The 25,284-nt window shown below is 44.2% G+C and overlaps 1 protein-coding gene across 1 annotated transcript in view; it reads left to right on the forward strand.

The window, feature by feature from the left end:
• The window catches only part of LOC110505775 (A-kinase anchor protein 6), a 238,281-nt gene extending 214,577 nt beyond the window's left edge, over positions 1–23,704 (forward strand). Inside the window, exons 11-15 of the mRNA XM_036962725.1 lie at positions 1–23; positions 10,581–10,805; positions 13,446–16,892; positions 17,897–18,013; positions 22,569–23,704. The exon at positions 1–23 is cut by the window's left edge and continues 193 nt beyond it. Of these exons, the coding sequence (XP_036818620.1) occupies positions 1–23; positions 10,581–10,805; positions 13,446–16,892; positions 17,897–18,013; positions 22,569–22,616 (3,860 nt within the window). The 3' untranslated portion in view covers positions 22,617–23,704. The remainder of the gene's footprint in view (positions 24–10,580; positions 10,806–13,445; positions 16,893–17,896; positions 18,014–22,568) is intronic.
• The last annotated feature ends 1,580 nt before the right edge of the window (positions 23,705–25,284 follow it).

Raw genomic sequence — 25,284 nt, forward strand, 5'->3', positions numbered from 1 at the left:
CCACCCAGCTGCAGCACTTCAAGGTAGAGATTGGCCACTGCACGTACGCACACACAAACCCATATCCAGAGTAGATGAAAGCCCCCCGGGCATAACACTGTCATAACACTACTACTGAGCTGGTTCTAACTGTCACCTGCTCTGGGCTCTAGGGACAGCTAGAGAGACACTGACTACTGGGCAGAAAGACCGAATGGGAAATGATACAGATATCAGGTTATCAAATAAAAAAGTATGAAATACTATCAAATATGTCTTTGAGTGTCTGGGTTTTACTTCAAGTACAGTAATACTGTATATGTAATTAAATTAATACTGGAGAAAAGAAAGCTGTTTTAAAGCTAGTAAATCTGTATGAAACTATTATTTGACTTTAAAAAGCTGGAGGAATGACACAGGATATTAATCAGACAAAGTCAAAACACAGCTAGTAGAGTTAATTGCCTTTATCCCGCTGACTGACTTTGACCGTTAGAAAGAAGGACCTTTAAATATATACAGAGGAGACGTTGAGAGAAATAACTCTTTATAAAAATAATACTTTTCTTTTGATAAGATGTGACTCTGCACAGAGGGTAAGAATTGGTTTCTTGGGAAAAAGCCAGGGGGAAATTATTATAAATATTGATAACTGCAATTCTAATGGACAGAAGATCCATGGCACTAAATAGAAAAAGCACATCAAATATTAAATAAATAAAAACTAGGTGCGTTTAATGATCATCTATCTGTTTTGTCAGTTCTGCTATAAATGGATTCAATATCCAGACTTGGCCCCATTACAGTTGGGCTGAACACAGCCTATCAGGAGACAGAACTCAGTCAGTCATTCAGTCAGGTATATACTGTTCAGTTCTGTAGTTCTTTAGACTAGACTACTCTAGACCCACTGGAAGGACCCCAGTCACATCCACTTTATACCCTTCTCCTTGAAAAGAGAGGGAAACCTGTCAGGATAATGAAGAGGACACAGCAGCTAATATCTTATGAATAACACCCATTCATCCGCACTAATGTGAGAAAGCAAACACATAACCTCAACGTGATTATAATACTATCAATAAGGGCATTTCTCATTAGTCAAACAGTCAATGTAATGGCGGCTATTCAGACTCGTCAGATATCAGATGTATGATGAAGAATGAAAGCGTTGGGCAGGTTTAGTCCGGCTAGTCAGCTGGGTTTCTGTCTGTATCACCTGTCTGCTCCCCATTAACGCCTGATGAGGAAGGTTTGACGTGAAGTTCTGTACTCAGACAGCCCCACTGTTAGCACTTGGTAAAGAACAGAAGTATCTTACTCCTTATCATGGAGAAAATATTGCTATTATATCTCGGTTGTCACATTTTATTAGCTGGATGCCAGCTAGCTGGCCACAGCCTAGCCGTTGTATCAGCTCAGAGCAGGGGCTTGGCTGTAGGGAGATGGTCAGTCAGAGAGGAGAGGTGGAGGGGGCAGATGAACCCAGACCAGGCGGGGAGATGAGAAGAGATTGGGCCTGACCCCCCAGGAGAGGCCTGGGACCCATGTTGGCTTCTAGATAAAAAAAAAACAAAGTAGAAACTGACATAAGAGCTGATATCTCTAAATCTATGCTGGCATCTCACTGCTCTCAGAGGTTGGAGGAGATAGGGGGAGGTCACTGCAGTCTGTCCAACAGAGAAAACCCCCACATTGAACAAGTCAGTAATCCATTTCTCTAGTAGAAAAAGACTAAAAATAGAAATGAGGTTCTGGTGAGATTGAATAAATGGGATGGTTTGATTCTTGCCGCGCGGGCCAAAGTTTGACCTCAATGAAAATGGGGCTTCTTACGGGGAGAGATTAAAATGAATTAGATATCTTTGGTTGAGATGGTAGGAGGAAAGAATTCAATGTGATCAAGTATGCGGGAGGAGATAATTGTGGAATAGAACATTCTACATCTTCCTCAGTGACATATTATCAATGTAATCCTTTTTAAAGCATTTTATGAGGGAGGATGTTTGGTTTGTGGGCAAAATACAAATTCCATAATGCCAGAGCTTGGCAGAATATTTCCTAACTGACAGGCAATATTTAACCTTCAAAAGGAAGAAGTAATATGGTTAAGAGACAGACAGTGGTGGGAGAAAGGTATTATAAAATGGAAGGTGTGAAGTATGCAGCAGTCTAAATTGAACTGCCCCCCCCCCCCCCCCCCCCACACACACACACAGACACACACAGAGAGCAGTCCAGACACAATAGAGCAGTCCAGACACAATAGAGCCTCATTTTAAATGTAGCCCCCCCCCCCTCTAGGAAGTCTGGGATACCATATCTGAAAAACCTTTCAATTCAATTAAACAGGGGTTATAATAAAGGTACATTATGAAGACCTCTTCTACTGGTTTCTCATTAATGCTACTGTGTGTATACTAACAGTGGAAGGGAAGGCTGGATGTTGAGATGCTGTAATGGCTCGCTGGTGAATCTTCCTTGGTTTGCTTGCATTGAGACATCTTCCATTCACCTGGAGCATGATTACTCGTCTTCCTACAACATCTTCAACCACACTAACAACAAGGGTATTTAGATAATATAGTGGCTATGCCATTACACTTATTGAATTGGGATTCCATGGTAGTATAAAATGGTTCTGGTTATCATTAGAAACCTCCAAACTTCACTTACATAATGAATGTTCCAATGATGTATTAGTGTAGCTTTTAGCCAACAATTTATGTCAGAACAGATAGGAATCAACAGGGGGGCATTTAGTTAGGATTTTTAAATGACGTTATACACCCCTCCCCCCTAACTATCAGTCTATTACCCAAGCTAATTCCCTGACAGACACCCAGGTGTCTTCCTAATGTTGTGTGAGTTGTTTGGGAGAGAGAAAGAGAAAGACAGAGAGCGAGAGAGACTGATAGAGAAAGAGAAAGACAGAGAGAGAGACGGATAGAGAGAGAGAGAGAAAAAGACAGAGAGACTGATAGAGAGAGAGAAAGAGAAAGACAGAGAGAGAGAGACTGATAGAGAGAGAGAAAGAGAAAGACAGAGAGAGAGACGGATAGATAGAGAGAAAGAGAAAGACAGAGAGAGAGACGGATAGAGAGAGAGAGAGAGAGAGAGAAAGAGAGAGAAGAGGAGGGATGAACGTTAGAAGTTGTAAGTGACAGAAACAAATGGAGCTGGAGGCACTGAGTCTGAGCTATGGGAATATGTGTGTGGGAACAAGAATTCATTACACTCATTTGCGATAACAAGTGCTTGTGATTTTAATTGACTTAATCAACAAATGGAATTAAACTGAGATTTGTAATTAATGGTAATTGATTGAATATCCACTGGGTCACTGTCAGAGTTAAATCCCCATTTCTGGTACTTTCTACTGGAGGGCTTCTAGTTCATCCTTGGCGTCTCCATCTTGTCCACTTTATTAAAAATGGACAGATTAACGAAATAAAGGAGATAAGGAGGAGTATTGATCTGTTACAGAACAAAAAAATACATCCTGCGACGTACACTCTGATCAAAACGACAAGAGAACACAATGTCTCCACTGGTCTGGCTGTAACATGTTGCTATTTTGAGGTCTCTTTCATTTTTAGAATGTCATATCATGGAGTAGTATTTCTCTGACACTTCAAGTGGATTGCATTTTGGGAAATGTAACCTAAATCTTACTGTACACCTGTTTTTACTGTATGGAAAGAGGATGAATCGAGACAGATACTTAGGTCTCTATTTCACTGTGCTGTTATTTGCCTGGGATTACTGTAATTACTGTACATGCTCTCCCACATTAAAAAATGATATAGTATAATATGATATAAATACTAGAGTATTCACTGTAATGTTTTTGCTGACTTTACTGTAGTATTCACTGTAGTATTTTTGCCGATTTAGTATACTGTAGTATTTACTGTAGTCTTTACAGTTTACTATAGTATCAATACAATAGCAAAAGAAAACTGTAGTATATACTATAGTAATGAATGTAGTGTTTTTGCGGACTGTAGTATACCGTAGTATTTATTGTAGTGTTTTTGCAGACGTTACTGTATTATTTACTATAGTGTTTTTGTTTTATTATCTTTAACATAGAAGAGGAGACTTTCTCCTTCAGGAAACCTACTGGAGAAATAATAAAAGAGCACGTTTTCTGTAACATGTAGGTAGGTAGGACTGGGGTCTGAATGGATAGTTCAGCACTTCTGCTCGTTTCTATTACCTGTAGGGAACACAATATATGGTCTATAATTGGCATATAGGTTTCTCACTAATGGGTGACACAAATTGTGATATGGGGGAGGGGAATGGGTATATGCAAATATAATATTTTTTTACTTTAGTATATTTTGTAAATATTTTCTAAACTATATTTTCTTAAAACTGCCTTGTTGGTTAAGGGTTGTATTCGTGTTGTGTGTTGTATTCGGTGCATGTGACAAATACGATTTGATTTGATCAGGCCTTTGATAAAACACGGTGATAGAACACGTGATACGGTGATAGAACACAGTGATACGGTGATAGAACACAGTGATACGGTGATAGAACACGGTGATACGGTGATAGGATACGTGATACGGTGATAGAACACAGTGCTACGGTGATAGAACACAGTGATACGGTGATAGAACACGGTGATACGGTGATAGAACACAGTGATACGGTGATAGAACACGGTGATACGGTGATAGGATACGTGATACGGTGATAGAACACAGTGCTACGGTGATAGAACACGGTGATACGGTGATAGAACACGGTGATACGGTGATAGAACACGGTGATACGGTGATAGAACACAGTGATACGGTGATAGAACACGGTGATACGGTGATAGGATACGTGATACGGTGATAGAACACAGTGCTACGGTGATAGAACACGGTGATACGGTGATAGAACACGGTGATACGGTGATAGAACACGGTGATACGGTGATAGAACACGGTGATACGGTGATAGAACACTGAGGAGGACCTGATGAGCTCTAAATACTCATCTCTAATAGGTTGCATCCCAAATGGCACCTTATTCCCTATATACAATACACTACTTTTGACCAGGCCCTATTGGATAGTGCGCTATATAGGAAATAGGGTGCCATTTGGAACACATCTATAGTCTCCTCTAACAGCCTCTAGATTGAGTTGCCGGGACGACCCGCATTGCATATTACCAGAATCCTGAGATTCCTTTATTAAAAAGCACCTGATAAATGTAGATGGATGTAGATTTTTTAGGGGGTGCTAGAGCACACTCAGCACCCATACTTCCTGCAGCTATGTGGGCTGGACAATTCAGTTCAGTTGAGAGATGGCTCGGTTTTGTTGTCTTTTTTGTTGGGGGTTTCTGATATCAGGATAGGGACAATAGAGCATCTTGGAGAGACGCCAGGTTCTCAGCAGTGCTGACTGGTAGCCCTTCCCGACGCTCGGCCTGAAATGGACTCATTGTATGGTTCTCTCTCTGCATACAGCGGGAAAGCAGGCCACTCCACCAGTGCTCCATGTATTTGGAAAAGCTTTTTAGCAAATATTGGCAGACTATACCCCTAGCCTCTGTGTCAATAAGGCTAAGACTCAATGGGGAGGAGAAATCAGTTTATGAAACCCAGTAATGCAGAAAGAATGAGGCCGGAGGATTTGTGAGGAGGGAGTCTGAAAATGTAAAAAGCTCGATATTGCAATGCCCATTTAGCATGATGCTATTGGCCCTAGTTTTTAGCTCTTTAGTCTAACAATGCCCATTTATTTAGCATGATGCTATTGACCCTAGTTTTTAGCTCTTTAGTCTAACAATGCCCATTTATTTAGCTTGATGCTATTGGCCCTAGTTATTAGCTCTTTAGTCTAACAATGTGGAGCAGTAGTAGCAGATATTGATATGAGTTGCCTTTACTTGGCTTGACATAGCCTACCTACAGGTACCACAGGAGGCTGCTGAGGGGTGGACAGCTCATAATAATGACTGGAATGGAGTAAATGAAATGGTATCAAACACATGGAAACCATGGAAACAACTTGTTTGATAGCATTCCATTTATACCGTTCCAGCCCATGCTCCCCAATTAAGGTGCCACCAGCCGCCTGTGATAGGTACATAAGAACCACCGAGAGAGAAAGCAGCTTTAGGAGCTAGTACTTTTATCCATTGCAATGACCCTGTATTGTGGCTGAGGGTGTATGTTCTAATCTGAATCTATATGAGTGCATCTCAGTGTACCTACAATATGACTTTGTCCCAAATGGCACAATATTCTTTATATACAATAGTGCACTAATTTCGACTAGGGTCTATAGAGCTCTGGTCAAAAATAGGAATATATAGGAATACGGGTGCAAATTTGGGATGCAGCCTACCCTATATATACAAAAGTATGTGGACACCCCTTCAAATGAGAGGATTTGGCTATTTCAGCCACACCCGTTAATGACAGGTGTATAAAATGGAGCACACAGCCATGCAATCTCCATAGACAAACATTGGCAGTAAAATGGCCTTACTGAAGAGCTCAGTGACTTTCAACATGGCAGTTCATCAGATTTCTGCCCTGTTAGAACTGCCCCGGTCAACTGTAAGTGTTGGTATTGTGACGTGGAAACGGCTAGGAGCAACAACGGCTCAGCCGCGAAGTGGTAAGCCACACAAGCTCACAGAACGGGACCGCTGAGTGCTGAAGTGCTCAGTGTACCTACAATATGACTTTGTCCCAAATGGCACAATATTCTTTATATACAATAGTGCACTAATTTCGACTAGGGTCTATAGAGCTCTGGTCAAAAATAGGAATATATAGGAATACGGGTGCAAATTTGGGATGCAGCCTACCCTATATATACAAAAGTATGTGGACACCCCTTCAAATGAGAGGATTTGGCTATTTCAGCCACACCCGTTAATGACAGGTGTATAAAATGGAGCACACAGCCATGCAATCTCCATAGACAAACATTGGCAGTAAAATGGCCTTACTGAAGAGCTCAGTGACTTTCAACATGGCAGTTCATCAGATTTCTGCCCTGTTAGAACTGCCCCGGTCAACTGTAAGTGTTGGTATTGTGACGTGGAAACGGCTAGGAGCAACAACGGCTCAGCCGCGAAGTGGTAAGCCACACAAGCTCACAGAACGGGACCGCTGAGTGCTGAAGTGCGTAGCGCATAAAAATCGCCTGTCCTCGATTTCAACATTCACTACCGAGTTCTAAACTGCCTTTTGAAGCAGTGTCAGCACAATAACTGTTCGTCGGGAGCTTCATGAAATGGTTTTTGATGGCCAAAAAGCCACACACAGGCCTAAGATCACCATGCGCAATTCCAAGCGTCGCCTGAAGTGGTGTAAAGCTTGACGCTATTGGACTCTGGAGCAGTGGAAACATTCTCTGGAGGGATGAATCAAGCTTTACCATCTGTCAGTCCAACAGACGAATGCTACCTGCCCGAATGCATAGTGCCAAGTTTGGTGGTGGAGGAATAATAGTCTGGGGCTGTTTTTCATGGTTGGGGTTAGGCCCCTTAGTTCCAGTGAAGGGAAATCTTAGCGCTACCGCATACAATGACATTGTGCTTCCAACTTTGTGTCAACAGTTTGGGGAAGGCCCTTTCCTGTTTCAGCATGACAATGCCCCCGTGCACAAAGCAAAGTCCATACAGAAATGGTTTGTTGAGGTCGGTGTGAAAGAACTTGACTGGCCTGCACAGATCCCTGACCTCAACCCCCTCGAATACCTTTGGGATGAATTTGAACGCCGACTGCGAGCCTGGCCTAATCGCCCAACACCAGTGCCTGACCTAATTAATGCTCTTGTGGCTGAGTCCCCGCAGCAATGTTCCAACATCGAGAGGAAAGCCTTCCCAGAAGAGTGAAGGCTGTTATTGCAGCAGGGGTACCAACTCCATATTAATGCCCATGATTTTGGAATGAGATGTTCGACGAACAGGTCATGTAGTGTATATGTATGTATTGTTCAGTCATCTGTCTGTTGTCGAGGGGCCACTGACTCTCTAAACCTAAAACTATGGCACATTGTACAGGATAACTTTATCACTGACAACAACCATCGCCCTTTGTCTCAGAACAGTCATTGCATTTTGCAATCACATTACCTGTTTAAAAAGCCCAGGGAGGGCTGTAAATATATGCTAAAACAGGGTGGAAACTGCTGAGAAAAAATACAATTTAAATGTAATAGTGTTTAATATTTATTGTAAAATGTAAAGTTAATGTAAGGGAATGCTTTGCAGAGCGAGCAGGATTTACATAAATTGTTCTCCCAATGATTATGTCCTTTTGCACACAGAGAGAAAGGAGCTCTGGTTCTCCAGTCGCTATCATTGCTGCATATTTAAAAAGGGGGGTCTTGGCCTGGGCCACACACACACACACACACACACACACACACACACACACACACACACACACACACACACACACACACACACACACACACACACACACACTGGTGTCTCCCTGTTTAAGAAAGTGTTAGTATGGGTTCTGGTTGTGGCAGTTCAGGTTCCATGATGACATCACACCACCACAAGCTGCAGCAGCTAGAGTATTAAAGTTAAGGCAGTCTACAGCGGAAGCTTTGCCCTTTTAATGTTGAATATTTTTTATCTTTATGACAGGCATAAAAAGGCTTAGGAGCCGGATTTATATGCTCCTGACACGGCATATTGTTGTGGAAACCTCATCAGGGGTGCAGGGGTAGTGAGGGTAGTCAGGGGCTAGTGAGGCTAGTCAGGGAAGTAGTGAGGGTAGTCAGGGGCTAGTGGGGGTAGTCAGGGGAGTAGTGAGGGTAGGGGGGTAGTAAGGGTAGGGGGTGGTAAGGGTAGTCGGGGGAGTAGTGATGGTAGTCAGGGGCTAGTGAGGGTAGTCAGGGGAGTAGTGAGGGTAGTCAGGGGAGTAGTGAGGGTAGGGGGGTGGTAAGGGTAGTCGGGGGAGTAGTGAGGGTAGTCAGGGGCTAGTGAGGGTAGTCAGGGGAGTAGTGAGGGTAGGTGGTTAGTAAGGGTGGTCGGGGGGTAGTGAGGGTAGTCAGGGGAGTAGTGAGGGTAGTCAGGGGAGTAGTGAGGGTAGTCAGGGGCTAGTGAGGGTAGTCAGGGGCTAGTGAGGGTAGTCAGGGGAGTAGTGAGGGTAGTCAGGGGAGTAGTGAGGGTATTCAGGGGAGTAGTGAGGGTATTCAGGGGAGTAGTGAGGGTAGTCAGGGGAGTAGTGAGGGTAGTCAGGGGCTAATGAGGGTAGTCAGGGGAGTAGTGAGGGTAGTCAGGGGAGTAGTGAGGGTAGTCAGGGGAGTAGTGAGGGTAGTCAGGGGAGTATTGAGGGTAGTCAGGGGAGTAGTGAGGGTAGTCCGGGGAGTAGTGAGGGTAGTCAGTGGAGTAGTGAGGGTAGTCAGGGGAGTAGTGAGGGTAGTCAGGTGAGTAGTGAGGGTAGTCAGGGGCTAGTGAGGGTAGTCAGGGGCTAGTGAGGGCAGTCAGGGGAGTAGTGAGGGTAGTCAGGGGAGTAGTGAGGGTAGTCAGGGGAGTAGTGAGGGTAGTCCGGGGAGTTGTGAGGGCAGTCAGGGGGGTAGTGAGGGCTGTCATGGGGGAGTGAGGGTAGTCAGGGAGGTTGTGAGGGTAGTCAAGGGGGTAGGTAGGGTAGTCATGGGGGTATTCAGGGGGGAGTGAGGGTAGTCAGGGAGGTTGTGAGGGTAGTCAAGGAGGTTGTGAGGGTAGTCAGGGAGGTTGTGAGGGTAGTCAAGGGGGTAGTGAGGGTAGTCAGGGGGTATTCAGGGAGGGAGTGAGGGTAGTCAGGGGGGGAGTGAGCGTAGTCCCTGGTCGCCCGTGTGGCTGTGGAGAGAAACAGAGAGGCCAGGTTTGTGGCCCCCTCTTCCCTATTTACTGCACTAGTTTTGACCAGGGCCCATAGGGAATATTTGTGCCATTTGGGACGCAGTTTGGTTCTGGGTTGCATTAAGACACATCTAAACAGCAGCAGTAGAAGCAGTAGGGAAAAGAATAATAAAATGCACATGTTAAAATCACACATTTGGAGGATTTATAGAGAGAAAGAAATGATGATAATTTAGTATGGCTAAGTTCATTAGCAGGTTTTGGGCTGTGACTGCTTCTGCTAACGCTTTGAACCATACTGGTATTAATGAGTCCTCCACTCCCCACCTACACATGGTGCCAATTAGTATGGTTACAAAGGCTACTATAACTGGTCCTCTTAAAACCTACTGTACACTAATGGGAAGTTTTGAGATTTCAGGTTTTTAAAAAATAATGTTTTTATGTAAAATGTAAGTTGACTCTCTCTGTCTTTCTTTTGCCTTTCCCCTCCTCTCTCCTCCCCCACCCCATCCTCTCTCCTCCTCCACTCCCTCCTCTCTCCTCTCCACCCCCTCCTCTCTCATCCTCCTCTCTCCTCCTCCACCCCCTCCTCTCTCCTCCTCCACCCCCTCCTCTCTCCTCTCCACCCCCTCCTCTCTCCTCCTCCACCCCCTCCTCTCTCCTCCTCCACCTCCTCCTCTCTCCTCTCCACCCCCTCCTCTCTCCTCCTCCACCCCCTCCTCTCTCCTCCTCCACCCCCTCCTCTCTCCACCCCCTCCCTTCTCCAGTCTCTGTGTCTGGAGGTGTGTGGGAGGCGCAAGGGCGTGTCCTCGTTACTGAGGCTGTCCCAGCGGCTGCAGGAGGAGCAGGAGCAGCAGAGCGGTCCAGACTCAGAGCAACAGGCCCTACAGCTGCAGCTGCTGACTGTCAACCTGGAGCGGCGCTGGGAGGCCATCGTTATGCAGGTGCTGCAGTGGCAGACCCGCCTCCGGTGGGCCCTGGGGACAGATCAGGTGAGACCTCACACCCTGCTTTGCACCCCATATGGTTCAAATGCTATTAAGATACAGACCTGACACAATATGGGAAGAGGTTGGAATTTGCAATATACAGTGCATTCAGAAAGTATTCAGACCCCTTGACCTTTTCCACATTTTGCTACGTTCCAGTCTTATTCTAAACTGGATTAACCACCATGCTTCACCGTAGGTATGGTGCCAGGTTTCTTCCAGACGTGACACCTGGCATTCAGGCCAAATAATTCAATATTGGAGAATCTTGTTCCCCATGGTCTGAGAGTACTTTAGTTGCCTGTCTTGGAGTTCTACGGATAATTTCTTTGACCTCATAGCTTGGTTTTTGCTCTGACATGCACTGTCAACTGTGGGACCTTATATAGACAGGTGTGTGCCTTTCCAAATCATGTCCAATCAATTTAATTTTCCGCAAGTGGACTCCAATCAAGTTGTAGAAACATCTCAAGGATGATCAGTGGAAACAGGATGCTCCTGAGCTCAATTTCGAGTCTCATAGAAAAAGGCCTGAATACTTATGTAGATAAGATATTTCTGTTTGAACTATTTAATACATTTGCTAAGATTTTAAAAAAACTGTTTGTCACAATGAGCTATTGTGTGTAGATTGCTAAGGATTTTTATTTATTTAATCCATTTTAGAATAAGGCTGTAATGTAACAAAATGTGGAAAAAGTGAATGCGTCTGAATACTTTCTGAAGGCATTGTACGTAACATATACCTATGTATACCTATACAACCTAACATATACACTCAGACCAGGTGACTCAGCCTGGCCCCGCATGGCAGAGCTCATACAGGTCTGACTGCAATGACTCCTATTCCAGGGATGGTTGACCACTCCTCAAGAGACCTGGGTGTCTCCTGGTTTTCTCACTTAACTGCAGAATTGACCACGTAGGTACAGCTGGTCACGTGGATATACTCTGTACATTTATGTACTAGCAACTAGCCAGCTATACATTCTGTTTCAGTCATGAAGGCTCCGTTTATGCCGTGTAAAGAAGCTCCCCAACTCTAGAACGAGCTATTTATGAGTGGTATTATTCATCTAAAAGTGAGCTGTCCAGGGGTAAGTTATTTAGGCCAGCAACAGAGAAGGAAATGTTTTGCACTGTAACTAGAATGGATTAATAATAGTGAGGTATACTGCAGGGAAAGTGGCTGTAGTACACCGGGATATGTGAGCTATACGTCCCAAATGGCACCCTATTCCCCATAGGCCCTGGTAAAAAGTAGTGCACTATGTAGGGCAGTGTTCCCAAACTTGGTACTGGGAACCCCAAGGGGTGCACATTTAGTTTTTTTGCCCTAGCCCTATATAGGAAATGGGGGTTAAATTGGTACACAGGCAGTGTGATGTCTGGCAGCTTCAGACTATTCTGTACACAACCCCCCTTTTGATCATCAATGCGTAAAGGCTCAGCTCCAAAAATTGCAATAGAGACTTGTTTAAAAGGGGTTTATTACTGTAAAGTACCTCTGTTTCCTTCAGTGTGTTTGTGTAATGTGGAGAACAGGTGGAATCACCATTAAATCTGTAGTGAAAACCCCCACCACCAACACCACCACACATCCCTAATGTAGATCAGATGGACATATTCATCCATAGTTCATAGTCTCTCTCTCTCTCTCTCTCTCTCTGTCCTCTTGTCTGCATTCCTGGGGGGACTGCAACGTGCTACTGTGGAACCGGGTGCATGTGGGGAAGAGGAAAAAGGCAGGCCGGGTTTTGAAGTTTGTCTGGTTGTCCACTCTGTTATATCCATTCCAAGAAGACAAGTAGACTTTGCAGACTGAAGTACAGTTTTACCTGGGGGATATGTCCTGAATAGGGGGAACATATTCCCTTTGTTTAGAAATGAAACACTTTGCTCGATGATAAAAGGAGTGTGGTCACGACTGCACTGAGAAAAGGTTTCAATTTGGGTATTTTGAGAATCTTTTACCATTCCGTGTCCCGGCCCAGGAGGTGGATGGAGAACATGAAGTTTAAAAGCAATTATTCTGCTTTCTGGAAGTGGATTTCTGGGTTCTTGTCTTTGTTTTATTAGTTGGTTATTAGGTGAAGGTCTTGATAAGACTGGCTAGCTACTGCTCCTTTTGTTGTGACCATTTGGTTATATACTATAGGCCTATGTGCATAATTTAGTCCAGTGTTAGCTAGGTTAGCTAAGGTTTATTGATTCACAGATGAAGGTTTTTATCCTGCATTAGCAAACCCCAGCTTATAGTCATTCGGATTTCCCTTATCAGCAAGAAGAGAATAAACAGAAGTCTAATAGAAATTCCTTACAGAGGGTGTGCCATGTAGAAAGTGCTAGATTTACCACTTTATTAGATTAATAAGATAAAAATGGTTCATATAAATAGGCCCTCTCTCTTATATTAATGAGATGCCAAGCAATTTGTAGAATTGTGTCTTCCTTAGCAAAATGTCTGTGTCTAAGCACATTTTAAGACGATGCACTTTTTAGAGAATTGTGCTATTCAATGCTTTGCTGTCTCCCCAAAATTGAAAGTAGTAACCTAGTATAAAAAAAATATGGAACAGCTTTTTTTTTTTTTATTGATTTTGAACCGGTAAATTTGAGCTTCTCCCATTTATCTCTCTGAAGGTCCCGGGGAACATTGTAGAGGCTGGTCTCATGGACCTCCACGGCCCAGCCGAGGACTCCTGGGAGTGGGATGAAATGGACATGGCCATCGTGGAGTACATGGAGCCACAGGAATTTGATGACAAACAAAATGCTGAATGTGAATCAGGTCCTGGATCCCCTGGGGCTGGTTTAGACTATGACATGTCCGAGTCGAGCCCGCGTGTCACTCAGCGAGGGATGTCCTTGAACGAATCGTCTAGAATGACGCCTCTGTCTTCTCACCGTCCCAGTGTCTATCAGGTGTACAGCCTGCATAATGTGCAGCTTTACAGACAGCCTCACTACCCCTCCGTACACAAGACCTCTTCTCCAGTCAAAGCTGAGAGGAAGCAACCTCTTCTGAAGAGCCTGAGCAAAGACTCCTCCTTCTCATCTGTGGAATCCCTGCCAGACCTCCTAGGGGGTCTGTTTGGCGGGGGAAAGCAGGGGGGACGCGGTGGGGGGTCCGCACGCAGATCAGAGAGCGAGAGCAGGATAGTCAGTGAGGGCGAGACAGAGTCTACTGCCAACTCCGTGGTCTGTCTAGATGACCCATGGAGAGGAGGCAGCACCTACCTCAAACCCCCCCCAGGAGTCAACTCGCCTGGGGAAGACGACGACGAGGGGGACAGGTTGTGTGACGAGGACATTGACAGGATCCTAGAGCGGGCCAACAAGGTAGCGCTGTATGGGGACTGTGTGTCTGTGACGGCGCTGAAAGATCAAGACCAGAACCGATGCAAAGCAGAGAAGAAGAAGAGAGGCGGAGGAGGAGGAGAGGAGGGAGGTGGAGGAGGAGAGAACCGGAGGAGACACGGGAGAGAGTCCAACGTGGAGATTCTGATCAGCCCTGACTCCAAGGAGGAAGATGAGAGAAGAGTGACAGGGGTGAAGGGCCGTAGAGACAGAGAGATCCCCCATCTGTCCCAAGGATCCTCCCTGGAGTCCCTGTATGCAGCGGGGGAGCTATTTCCATCCGGCAAAGACACTCTGCAGCGCTCCACGTCTCTGGAGAGCTGGCTGGCTCCATGTAAGAGCTGGGAGGAGGCCGAGGGAGAAGGAGGCAGCCAGGGCAGCTTGAGGGAGCTGGGCCTGGGCACCACAGGGGAACTGAGCCGCAGGACTCTGGAGCTCCTCAAACGCCTGGAGAACATCCAGACCCCGCTACACAACCTAAAGATGACACGCAGCATCTCTGACATCACTCTGCAGAGCAGCAGCTCCCTGTGCCACCCTGGGGTGGGGTATGGATCTTGGGGGCCTGGGCACGCTGGGTGCCTCTCAGGGGGCCGAGGTGGTTCCCCCTCCTCTGTCAAAGAGAGCTCGGCTGCTTCTCTGACAGAGCTGAGCAGCACAGAGGACTCGTCGGTGGGCTCTGAGGACCTGGCCGTACTGAGGAACCGCTGCTACCTGCTGGACTCCAACGCCTCCTTCAGGAAGCACCACCACCGGGCCCAGCCAGGGGGTCACCACGGAGGCCATGGGGGTCACGACGAGGCAGACGCCAGCATCAGCATGGTGGTCAACGTGTCATGCACCTCTGCCTGCACAGATGATGAGGATGACAGTGACCTTCTGTCTAGCTCCACGCTGACATTGACTGAAGAGGAGCTGGGTATCAAGGGGGATGAGGAGGAGGACAGTGACCTTCTGTCTAGCTCCACGCTGACCCTGACTGAAGAGGAGCTGGGTATCAAGGAGGATGAGGAGGAGGACAGGTCAGTCGCCTCCGAGGAGGAGAACATGGAGGGCTCCTTAGGCCTAGGCATGGAGTACATGAAGAACGAGTTCCACAACTGGATCCACAATCCATCCTGCTCCCAGCAGCAGTCCCAGTCTGGCAGGGACAAGAACCAGGGGTATGACCCTCTAGGGGACGAGTTGCAGTGTGACACCCTATCCAAAGACCGCACCAATAGGCTGTCTGTAGGCAACGAGCACTGCTCCTTCCTAAACCGCTCATCGCTGAGGCTCCTGGAGTCCCACACCAACAGCAACGTGAAGAAAGAGTGTGTCGGAATGCTGCCTGACGTGGTGAACACCAACAGGAAGAACGCCACGCGGAGGTATATCAGCCAGTTTGTAGATGACATGGAGAACGGGAATGTGGAAAACTCCCACATCAAAGGGAAGGATGAGGATGATGAGTTGTTACGAGAGGAGGGGAGCCTTTTCACCAAGAAAGGGGAGTCCTTCAAAAACTGTTATGTGAACGAGTCAGTGGTGAATGGAGGGGAACAGCTGAGTGGCATGGGAATGGCCACTGCCACCAAGCCATCCTCGTGTGAGACGCTGTCCCAGCTCCAGGCCAAGGAGTCCTCTCTAGAGAGCCAGCTCAGAGGGGAAATCCCCTGCCAGAGCTCCAGCCACTCCTCCCCCTCTCTCTCCCCACTGGAGGACTGCGGTGGCTCCCACCACGCCCTGCAGAATCCACCCTGTTCTGGAAACAACAGTCAGGAGAATCTCTTATCTTCATTCCTCTGTGATGTCCACACCCAGCAGAGCATTGGAGATGCCAACCCCATCCCAGACCCCAACTCAGACCATCCCTGCTGCAGCCACCCCCACCCCCAGGCGCCCCCACGCCAGGACCAAAAGAGCCAGGAGAACGTGCACAACTTTGTGATGGAGATCATCAACATGGCCTCGGTGGCTCTGAAGAACAAGGAGAGCCAGGCGGAGGACAAAGAAAGACCCGGCCAGACTGGAGCCCAGATCAGGGACAAAGTCCTGGAGCACTCCCACCGGACCATCCACCTCCACAAGGGAGACTTCTACTCCTACCTGTCTATCTCCTCCCACGACTCGGACTGTGGAGAAGTTAGCGCCTGTATAGACAGCAAGAGCACCACCCCCTTACTGTCGCCTACCCCAGACATCAGGGACGAGGAGATGCTGTTCGAGGCCTGTCCTGAGAAAGTGTACCTTGGACCTCCTCTCCGCTACAGCATGGCTGTCACCAAGAGGCAAAGGAGGCACAGTCCCAAATTAATTGACTACTACTCCTCATCTCCCTCTCCCTCTCCCACTGCCCAAAGCCAGAGTCCAAGCCAAGCGCCTCTGCCCGCCTGCAATGAATACCAAGAAGAACATGGTATTTCTCCTGGAAGTATAGCTGGGAGACAGCTACAGTGCCATAATGAGGCTTCTTATCTTAATCCGTTACCATGTGAAACTCTGATAGACACTGTTGAATGTTTAGGAGATACTGAAATGCTTGAATCTAACATTTCCCCTGTAATGACTAAGATAAGAGTCTCTTGCTCCAGTACAAATCCTTTAAAAGAGGAAGGCAGCCTCTGTCCCCCAATAAGAAAGTGTGATTCGGATGAAAAAGGATCTACTTCACAGTGGATGAAACAGAAGAATGTCAGGAAAGGCTACAGCTCTCTTCAGGAAGTCAAGTCAACTCATAAACAGAAGCAGGTGAGTTAGACATTACACCCTTTATACACCCACCCACCTATCTCCACGTAATGGGACTGGTGCGCATTTCAGCCTATTATGTATTCATATCTGTGACTAAATATTGGGGAGATATTTTTATTCACTCCTTCATTCATCCCCTCCTCCCCCTCCTCCTCTTCTCCCCCTGAAGTGTCGATGGAAAAGGGATTTGCCTAGCATCCTCCGATTTAGAATGTTAAGGTCTACGGAACAGAATAATCATAATCAGTCAGATTACATTATGATTCATAAGCAAGAATTCCCGGCGAAGAACCATTATTTAATTTCATGACTGAATTACCATGTGTTTGTGTCCTTTTAAGAGGTTGCTCTATTTCATATGCTAAGTTGCCACTTCTCTGGCTGTTCTCTTCAGAAACCTGATGCCTGACCTTCTATCACACTGTTATCTGGCTGTGTCAATTGGTGAATAATTAAGTGATTACCTTGTAAACTGCCGTAATTATAAAAACATCCAACAAAGGAATCTTAAAGGTGGGGTAGTGTGAGCTGTGGAAGATGTAATGATTCTGTTACAGACAGGAAATGTAATTGATAGACAGATCTTTACAAACAGATTATTTTCAAAGCTGTTTTAAGAAAATTCTCAGCACCAATTTAAAGTGAAGAGGGAATTGTTTTCCATTAGCTACTTGTTGTTTTAAGTAATTTACCCTAACCCTATGTTATTTCCTCATATCCTGTAGCTATGCATTGTAACTAAAGAAATATCAGTTGATTAGAAAGGACTACAAAAAATATAAAACCACCAACAATTTGGTTTGTGGTTTGATATATTTTCTCTCTCTCACTCTCTCTTTCTCTCCCACCTCTCTATTTCTCCCTCTCTCTATCGCTCTCTCCTCCCCCCATCTCTCTCTCTTTCTCTCCCACCTCTCTATTTCTCCCTCTCTCTATCGCTCTCTCCTCCCCCCATCTCTCTCTCTCTCTCTCCCCCTCTCTATACTCTCTCCACTCCACAGTCTCCAAGGTCAGTCCAAGGTTGTGGGGAGGTCGGGGGCCTGCGCCCCTGGGGTAGTGGCCCTGTCTCTGACAACTCATCTGCTTCAAAGACTGGAACTGCCAGGCCCCAGGTCAGGGTACGTACAGTATGATGAGTACCGCCACACACACACACACGCATGGGCACACACACCCTCTCGGGCTGTGTACTTTACCTGGGAAAATGGCCAAAAGGGTTTCTCCTTCTCATCGTAGCATTCGATTGCAAACACATTTTCCGCCTCATTCCATACTGCCAGCAAGCACATTCAAAATAAGTTTTGCCATTCATTTAAAAAAAGTACTCTCTTCTTTTCACCCCTGTCTGCAGAACATGTTCAATGATGAGACATACAGTTGAAGTCGGAAGATTACATACACTTAGGTTGAAGTCATTAAAACTCATTTTTCAACCACTCCACAAATGTCTTGTTAACAAACTATAGTTTTGGCAAGTTGGTTAGGACATCTACTTTGTGCATGACACAAGTAAGTTTTCCAACAATTGTTTACAGACAGATTATTTCACTTATAATTCACTGTATCACAATTCCAGTGGGTCAGAAGTTTACATACACTAAGTTGACTGTGCCTTTAAACAGCTTGGAAAGATTCCAGAAAATTATGTAATGGCTTTAGAAGCTTCTGATAGGCCAATTGACATAATTTGAGTCAATTGGAGGTGTACCTGTGGATGTATTTCTAGGCCTACCTTCAAACCCAGTACCTCTTTGCTTGACATCATGGGAAAATCAAAAGAACTGACCTCAGAATTTTTTTTGTAGACCTCCACAAATCTGGTTCATCCTTGGGAGGAATTTCCAAACACCTGAAGGTACCACGTTCATCTGTACAAACAATACTACGCAAGTATAAACACCATGGGACCAGGCAGCCGTCATACCGCTCAGGAAGGAGACACGTTCTGTCTTCTAGAGATTAATGTACTTTGATGCAAAAAGTGCAAATCAATCCCAGAACAACAGCAAAGGACCTTGTGAAGATGCTGGAGGAAACAGGTACAAAGTATCTATATCCACAGTAATACGAGTCTTATATCGACATAACCTGAAAGGCCGCTCAGCAAGGAAGAAGCCACTGCTCCAAAACCGACATAAAAAAGCCAGACTATGGTTTGCAACTGCACATAGGGACAAAGATCGTACTTTTTGGTCCTCTGAAATGTCCTCTGGAGGGAAAAAGGGGGAGGCTTGCAAGACAAAGAACACCATTCCAACCGTGAAGCACGGGGATGGCAGCATCATGTTGTGGAGGGTGCTTTGCTGCAGGAGGGACTGGTGCACTTCACAAAATAGAGGGCATCATGAGGTAGAAAAATTATGTGGATATATTGAAGCAACATCTCAAGACATCAGTCAGGAAGTTAAGGCTTGGTTGCAAATGGGTCTTCCAAATAGACAATGACCCCAAGCATACTTCCAAAGTTGTGGCAAAGTGGCTTAAGGACAGCAAAGTCAAGGTATTGGAGTGACCATCACAAAGCCCTGACCTCAATCCTATAGAAAATTTGTGGGCAGAACTGAAAAAGCGTGTGTGAGCAAGGAGGCCTACAAACCTGACTCGGTTACATCAGCTCTGTCAGGAGGAATGGGCCAAAATTCACCCAACATATTGTGGGAAGCTTGTGGAAGGCTACCCGAAACGTTTGACCCAAGTTAAACAATTTAAAGGCAACGCTACCAAATACTAATTGAGTGTATGTAAACTTATGACCCGCTGGGAATGTAATGAAAGAAATAAAAGCTGAAATAAATAATTCACTCTACTATTATTCTGACATTTCATATTCTTAAAATTAAGTGGTGATCCTAACTGACCAAAGACAGGGAATTTTTACTAGGGAAAAATGTCAGGAATTGTGAAAAACTGAGTTTAAATGTATTTGGCTAAGGTGTACGTAAACTTCTGACTTCAACTGTAACAGCGTATTTCTGGCATTCATGACTAAGTGCCTTAGTCTAGTAGTTAGACAATGTAATGATTCAAGTGCCTCAGTCTAGTAGTTAGACAATGTAATGATTCAAGTGCCTCAGTCTAGTAGTTAAACAATGTTATGATTCAAGTGCCTCAGTCTAGTAGTTAAACAATGTTATGATTCAAGTGCCTCAGTCTAGTAGTTAAACAATGTTATGATTCAAGTGCCTCAGTCTAGTAGTTAAACAATGTTATGATTCAAGTGCCTCAGTCTAGTAGTTAAACAATGTTATGATTCAAGTGCCTCAGTCTAGTAGTTAAACAATGTAATGATTCAAGTGCCTCAGTCTAGTAGTTAAACAATGTTATGATTCAAGTGCCTCAGTCTAGTAGTTAAACAATGTTATGATTCAAGTGCCTCAGTCTAGTAGTTAAACAATGTAATGATTCAAGTGCCTCAGTCTAGTAGTTAAACAATGTTATGATTCAAGTGCCTCAGTCTAGTAGTTAAACAATGTTATGATTCAAGTGCCTCAGTCTAGTAGTTAAACAATGTTATGATTCAAGTGCCTCAGTCTAGTAGTTAAACAATGTTATGATTCAAGTGCCTCAGTCTCGTAGTTAAACAATGTAATGATTCAAATTACAGGAACTCTACTCTCCACAAAGTTTTCCTTTACCAGCAAATTGGTTTGAAAACTATGTATTATCTTATAAGGGATATGTATCGTCTGGGGTTAGCCGTTGCATTATACCCTTTCCTTACTCTCTTTCATGCCTTCATCAGAAACTGCTGGAAGAATGAGAGCATTGGGTTGAGTAGTCAAACAATGTTATGATTCAAGTCCCTCAGTCATCCTTAAGAATAAGAATACATCAATGACTTCACAGTTCCATTCCAATCCCTGCTGAGAGTCCTTGAACAAAATCACATGTACTCACTGCTGTCAGCACAAAAATAATTATTATACAGTAAGCATTTAGCCTTACTACAATTATTGTAGTACAGTATGAATGTAGCCTTCCTAAAATACTTGTAATACTTTAAGGCATTTAGCCTTACTACAATTATTTGAATACTGTATGAATTTAGCCTGACTAAAATACTTGTAATAATTTAAGGCATTTAGCCTTACTACAATTATTTGTTATACAGTATGAATTTAGCCTTACTATAGTACTTGTAATACAGTAATAATTTAGCCTTACTAAAATATGTGTAATACTTGTAGGCATTTAGACTTACTACAACTATTGTAGTACAGTATGAATTTACCCTTACTAAAATACTTGTAGTAAAGTATGAATTTTGCCTTACTAAAATACTTGTAATAAAGTATGAATTTAGCCTTACTAAAAAACGTGTAATACAGTATGAATTTAGCCTTACTGAAATACTTGTAAACAGTATGAATTTAGCCTTACTAAAATACTTGTAATACAGTATGAATTTAGCCTTACTAAAATACGTGTAAACAGTATGAATTTAGCCTTACTAAAATACTTGTAATACAGTATGAATTTAGCCTTACTAAAATACTTGTAAACAGTATGAATTTAGCCTTACTAAAATACTTGTAATACAGTATGAATTTAGCCTTACTAAAATACTTGTAATACAGTATGAATTTAGCCTTACTAAAATACTTGTAATACAGTATGAATTTAGCCTTACTTAAAAACTTGTAAACAATATGAATTTAGCCTTACTAAAATACTTGTAATACAGTATGAATTTAGCCTTACTAAAATACTTGTAATACAGTATGAATTTAGCCTTACTAAAATACTTGTAATACAGTATGAATTTAGCCTTACTAAAATACTTGTAAACAGTATGAATTTAGCCTTACTAAAATACTTGTAATACAGTATGAATTTAGCCTTACTGAACTACAACTCACTCACCACAAAGGCAGAATGACCTTTTCTCAATAATATATAATTGTGTGCTACAAAAGGCCAATCACCTCAGAGGTGTATTTCTCCACTCCTCAGTATCAGCTACAATAGTATGAACCAACTGTTTCTGCAGGGAGAGTTGCATGCCATTAAAATACTGTAGGCTGTTTGTAAGAGGACTAGGCTGTGTATTTAGTTATTAGTTATGTGGGGATGTCATCCCCCATGGGCACCCCTGGGGCTAAACACTCTGCTGTCTCCCCTCTGTGAGTCCCTCCTGTCCCCCTTCTCCCCCACTATCTCCATACTGTCCAATGCCAGCCTCAGCGAACACAACTAGTACACCCAGTAGTCATGTACAGCTGTATCTGACCCACCCACTGCCATCTCGTCTGGCCCACCCGTTCAGCCCCGCTGCATGCCACACCACTATAAAAGCGGAACAGGTGTGATTAGTCCTATGGTGAATACAGACCATGAAGCACTGCTGAATGAATCAGTCAGTCTGTACCATGGTCTGTGGTTTAGAGATTAATGTAAATAGTGTTGTTGACTGTACTACAGAGGTATTGCGTCACAGCGTGGTTTGTTGAACATTGTACATTGAGGACAAATGTTTCAAATATTCACACTTCATATGTGTTTTGGGGAATATACAGTACTATGTACTATTGTAATATATCACTGGCAGTGTTTGTGTGAGCTGGTCATTACTAAATTAGAAAAAAAAGTGAAAATAGCTCCAGAACAGATATTGTGTAATGGTAACTTGACTGACATTTGTACTGTATGTATCTTTGTCTTCTTGTCTTACAGAGACTGTCTGGGAGTGTAGCCTCAGCCACCTCCAAGGCTCAGCTGTGAGAGAGGATGGTCCATGTCTGTGTGCAGTGTCCATCCTGGTGGCCTGTGGCATGGGCTCTCTCCCATGTTCCCCTGGTCAATGGCTCTCTCTAGCCTGCTACTCAAGCTTCCTCTTCTTCCTTCTGGCTACTGTAATGCTGACCCCTGACCTTTGACCTCTCAGTGACCCGCACCATCCTCTGCTCCTCCAATCCGTCCCAGACTGGAACTGAGCTACCACACTGCTCTGCCACCAACCATACAAACCCTCACCAAACACACACAGACACATACTTCTTCTGTCAGTTTGTATGGCATTTCTCACTATCTCACCAGTACTGTAGAACCAGCTGCAGATGTTATAAGCCCAGGTTTTCCTTGTTTGCTGCATCAGTAAGGTCAAATTTGAAGAGGACACATGGAGTGGGCGAGTACTTTGAGAGCTGCTGTTTGGTGATTAGTTCCATCCTGTCTGGACAGAACAGCACTGCTGAGAGTTCCAGAGCGTTCTGAGAGTTCCAGCTCCATGGCAACTTGTGTTAAGAAAGAGAAAGCCAGAGGGAAAAAGAGGGATTGTTTTGGCACTCAACTGATGAAGGAAATGGAAGTTGGACCTATGTCATAAAGAAAGCCAAATGCAAGTAGATCTATCTATGCAACACGTCCCAGGTTGGAAACAGCTGAACAGTGTTGTGTAGTAAGAGATTGATGATGACTGTTGACTTAAATTCAACATCTATCTACTATTTCCTTTTTAATTTTTTATTCCTAAGACATAAAGGCAGGGTACGACTACGGGGGAAGGTTTTACACTTTAAAAATGTGTGCCTTGCTGTTGTTATTTCTTATACCTTTTTTGTTGAAACACTGCTACCCCAGTTAGGTGTTCAAAAGATGTAGAGAAGGAAAACAACAGCAAGGTTGAAACAGGCATCCGCCTATATGTATACGTTGTCCAACCTTGACGTGTCATGATGGTGTACATGCTTGGTGTTTAGTGTAAAAGTGTTCTGTGATGTGGAATACTATCAGCGTTAAAGTGCTAGACTGCATGGTTAACAATACATATACAGACATGTTGAGAAATAAACTTCATCTATTGGAAACCATTTGATTACATGCATTTTCTGTATGCAATTCACCTGAAACAATGTACAAACATCCTTCATTGTTGATCATTTCTTTTCTCAACACTATAAATCAAAAATGCACAAGTGGAACATTAAATGGGAGATGCGTCTGGGAGGCCATGATTGGGGATCCGAGGAGTTAGTACTAGGAAAAACAGCTGATTTACCAGACTGATTGGGGATCCGAGGAGCTAGTACTAGGAAAAACAGCTGATTTACCAGACTGATTGGGGATCCGAGGAGTTAGTACTAGGAAAAACAGCTGATTTACCAGACTGATTGGGGATCCGAGGAGTTAGTACTGGGAAAAACAGCTGATTTACCAGACTGATTGGGGATCCGAGGAGTTAGTACTGGGAAAAACAGCTGATTTACCAGACTGATTGGGGATCCGAGGAGTTAGTACTGGGAAAAACAGCTGATTTACCAGACTGATTGGGGATCCGAGGAGTTAGTACTAGGAAAAACAGCTGATTTACCAGACTGATTGGGGATCCGAGAAATTAGTACTAGGAAAAACAGCTGATTTACCAGACTGATTGGGGATCTGAGGAGTTAGTACTAGGAAAAACAGCTGATTTACAAGACTGATTGGGGATCTGAGGAGTTAGTACTAGGAAAAACAGCTGATTTACCAGACTGATTGGGGATCCGAGCAGTTAGTACTAGGAAAAACAGCTGATTTACAAGACTGATTGGGGATCCGAGGAGTTAGTACTGGGAAAAACAACTGATTTACCAGACTGATTGAGATTATATGAAAACATATGTTTAGGGAAGTCATTGAATGTTAACTACAAAATGCTACATAAAGTGTGTGTGTCAGCGTCCAAATGGCAACCTTATTCCCTAATGAGTGCACTATATAGGAATAGGGTACCATTTGGAACACACGCTCAACAGTATAGTCATTACTATAGTCATTACATTGAGTCTACGTTGAGTGTTGCCAGTCACACAGACACAGCCATTAGCATGAATAATGGGTTTTTCACAGGAGGTGCTGATGATTCTGACAATGATGGGATAAGAGAAATGATCCTCTGAGCCCATCAGCGAATCAGCTCTGGAGGTACGTCCTGTCCCCCACACACCCATGCTCGTTCTCACACACACACACACATACATATGGATGCATGTACCTACAGTCACACACACTTTTGCACACGCACACACTTTTGCTCACACACAGGCATGCACACACACACACTGCTCAACAGCCAATCAACCTTTCCGTGATTGCCTAGACTAGACTTGCCTTGATGACTCTTTACTGTAATTGCCCATTTGGTCTTATGGAAGATGCATGTTTGTTGATGATAAGTGTGTTCTTACATCAGAGCAAATCTGACAGAAAAAATAAAATGGTATCCATTGTTTATAAAAAGACTGTGAATATTACATAACACATCAAGTTGTGTAACAACAGCTTCCTCAGCCATCAGCAGCCATCAGCAGCCATATTACAGGCTGTATGTAGATCTAGCAGACTGCAGAATACAAGTACTGCATGTTATAGCACACTACTATCTAAGTATCTTTTTGATTCTTATTGTTGA

This window comes from Oncorhynchus mykiss, chromosome 25 (genome assembly GCF_013265735.2).
Source record: "Oncorhynchus mykiss isolate Arlee chromosome 25, USDA_OmykA_1.1, whole genome shotgun sequence".
Lineage (NCBI taxonomy): Eukaryota > Metazoa > Chordata > Actinopteri > Salmoniformes > Salmonidae > Oncorhynchus > Oncorhynchus mykiss.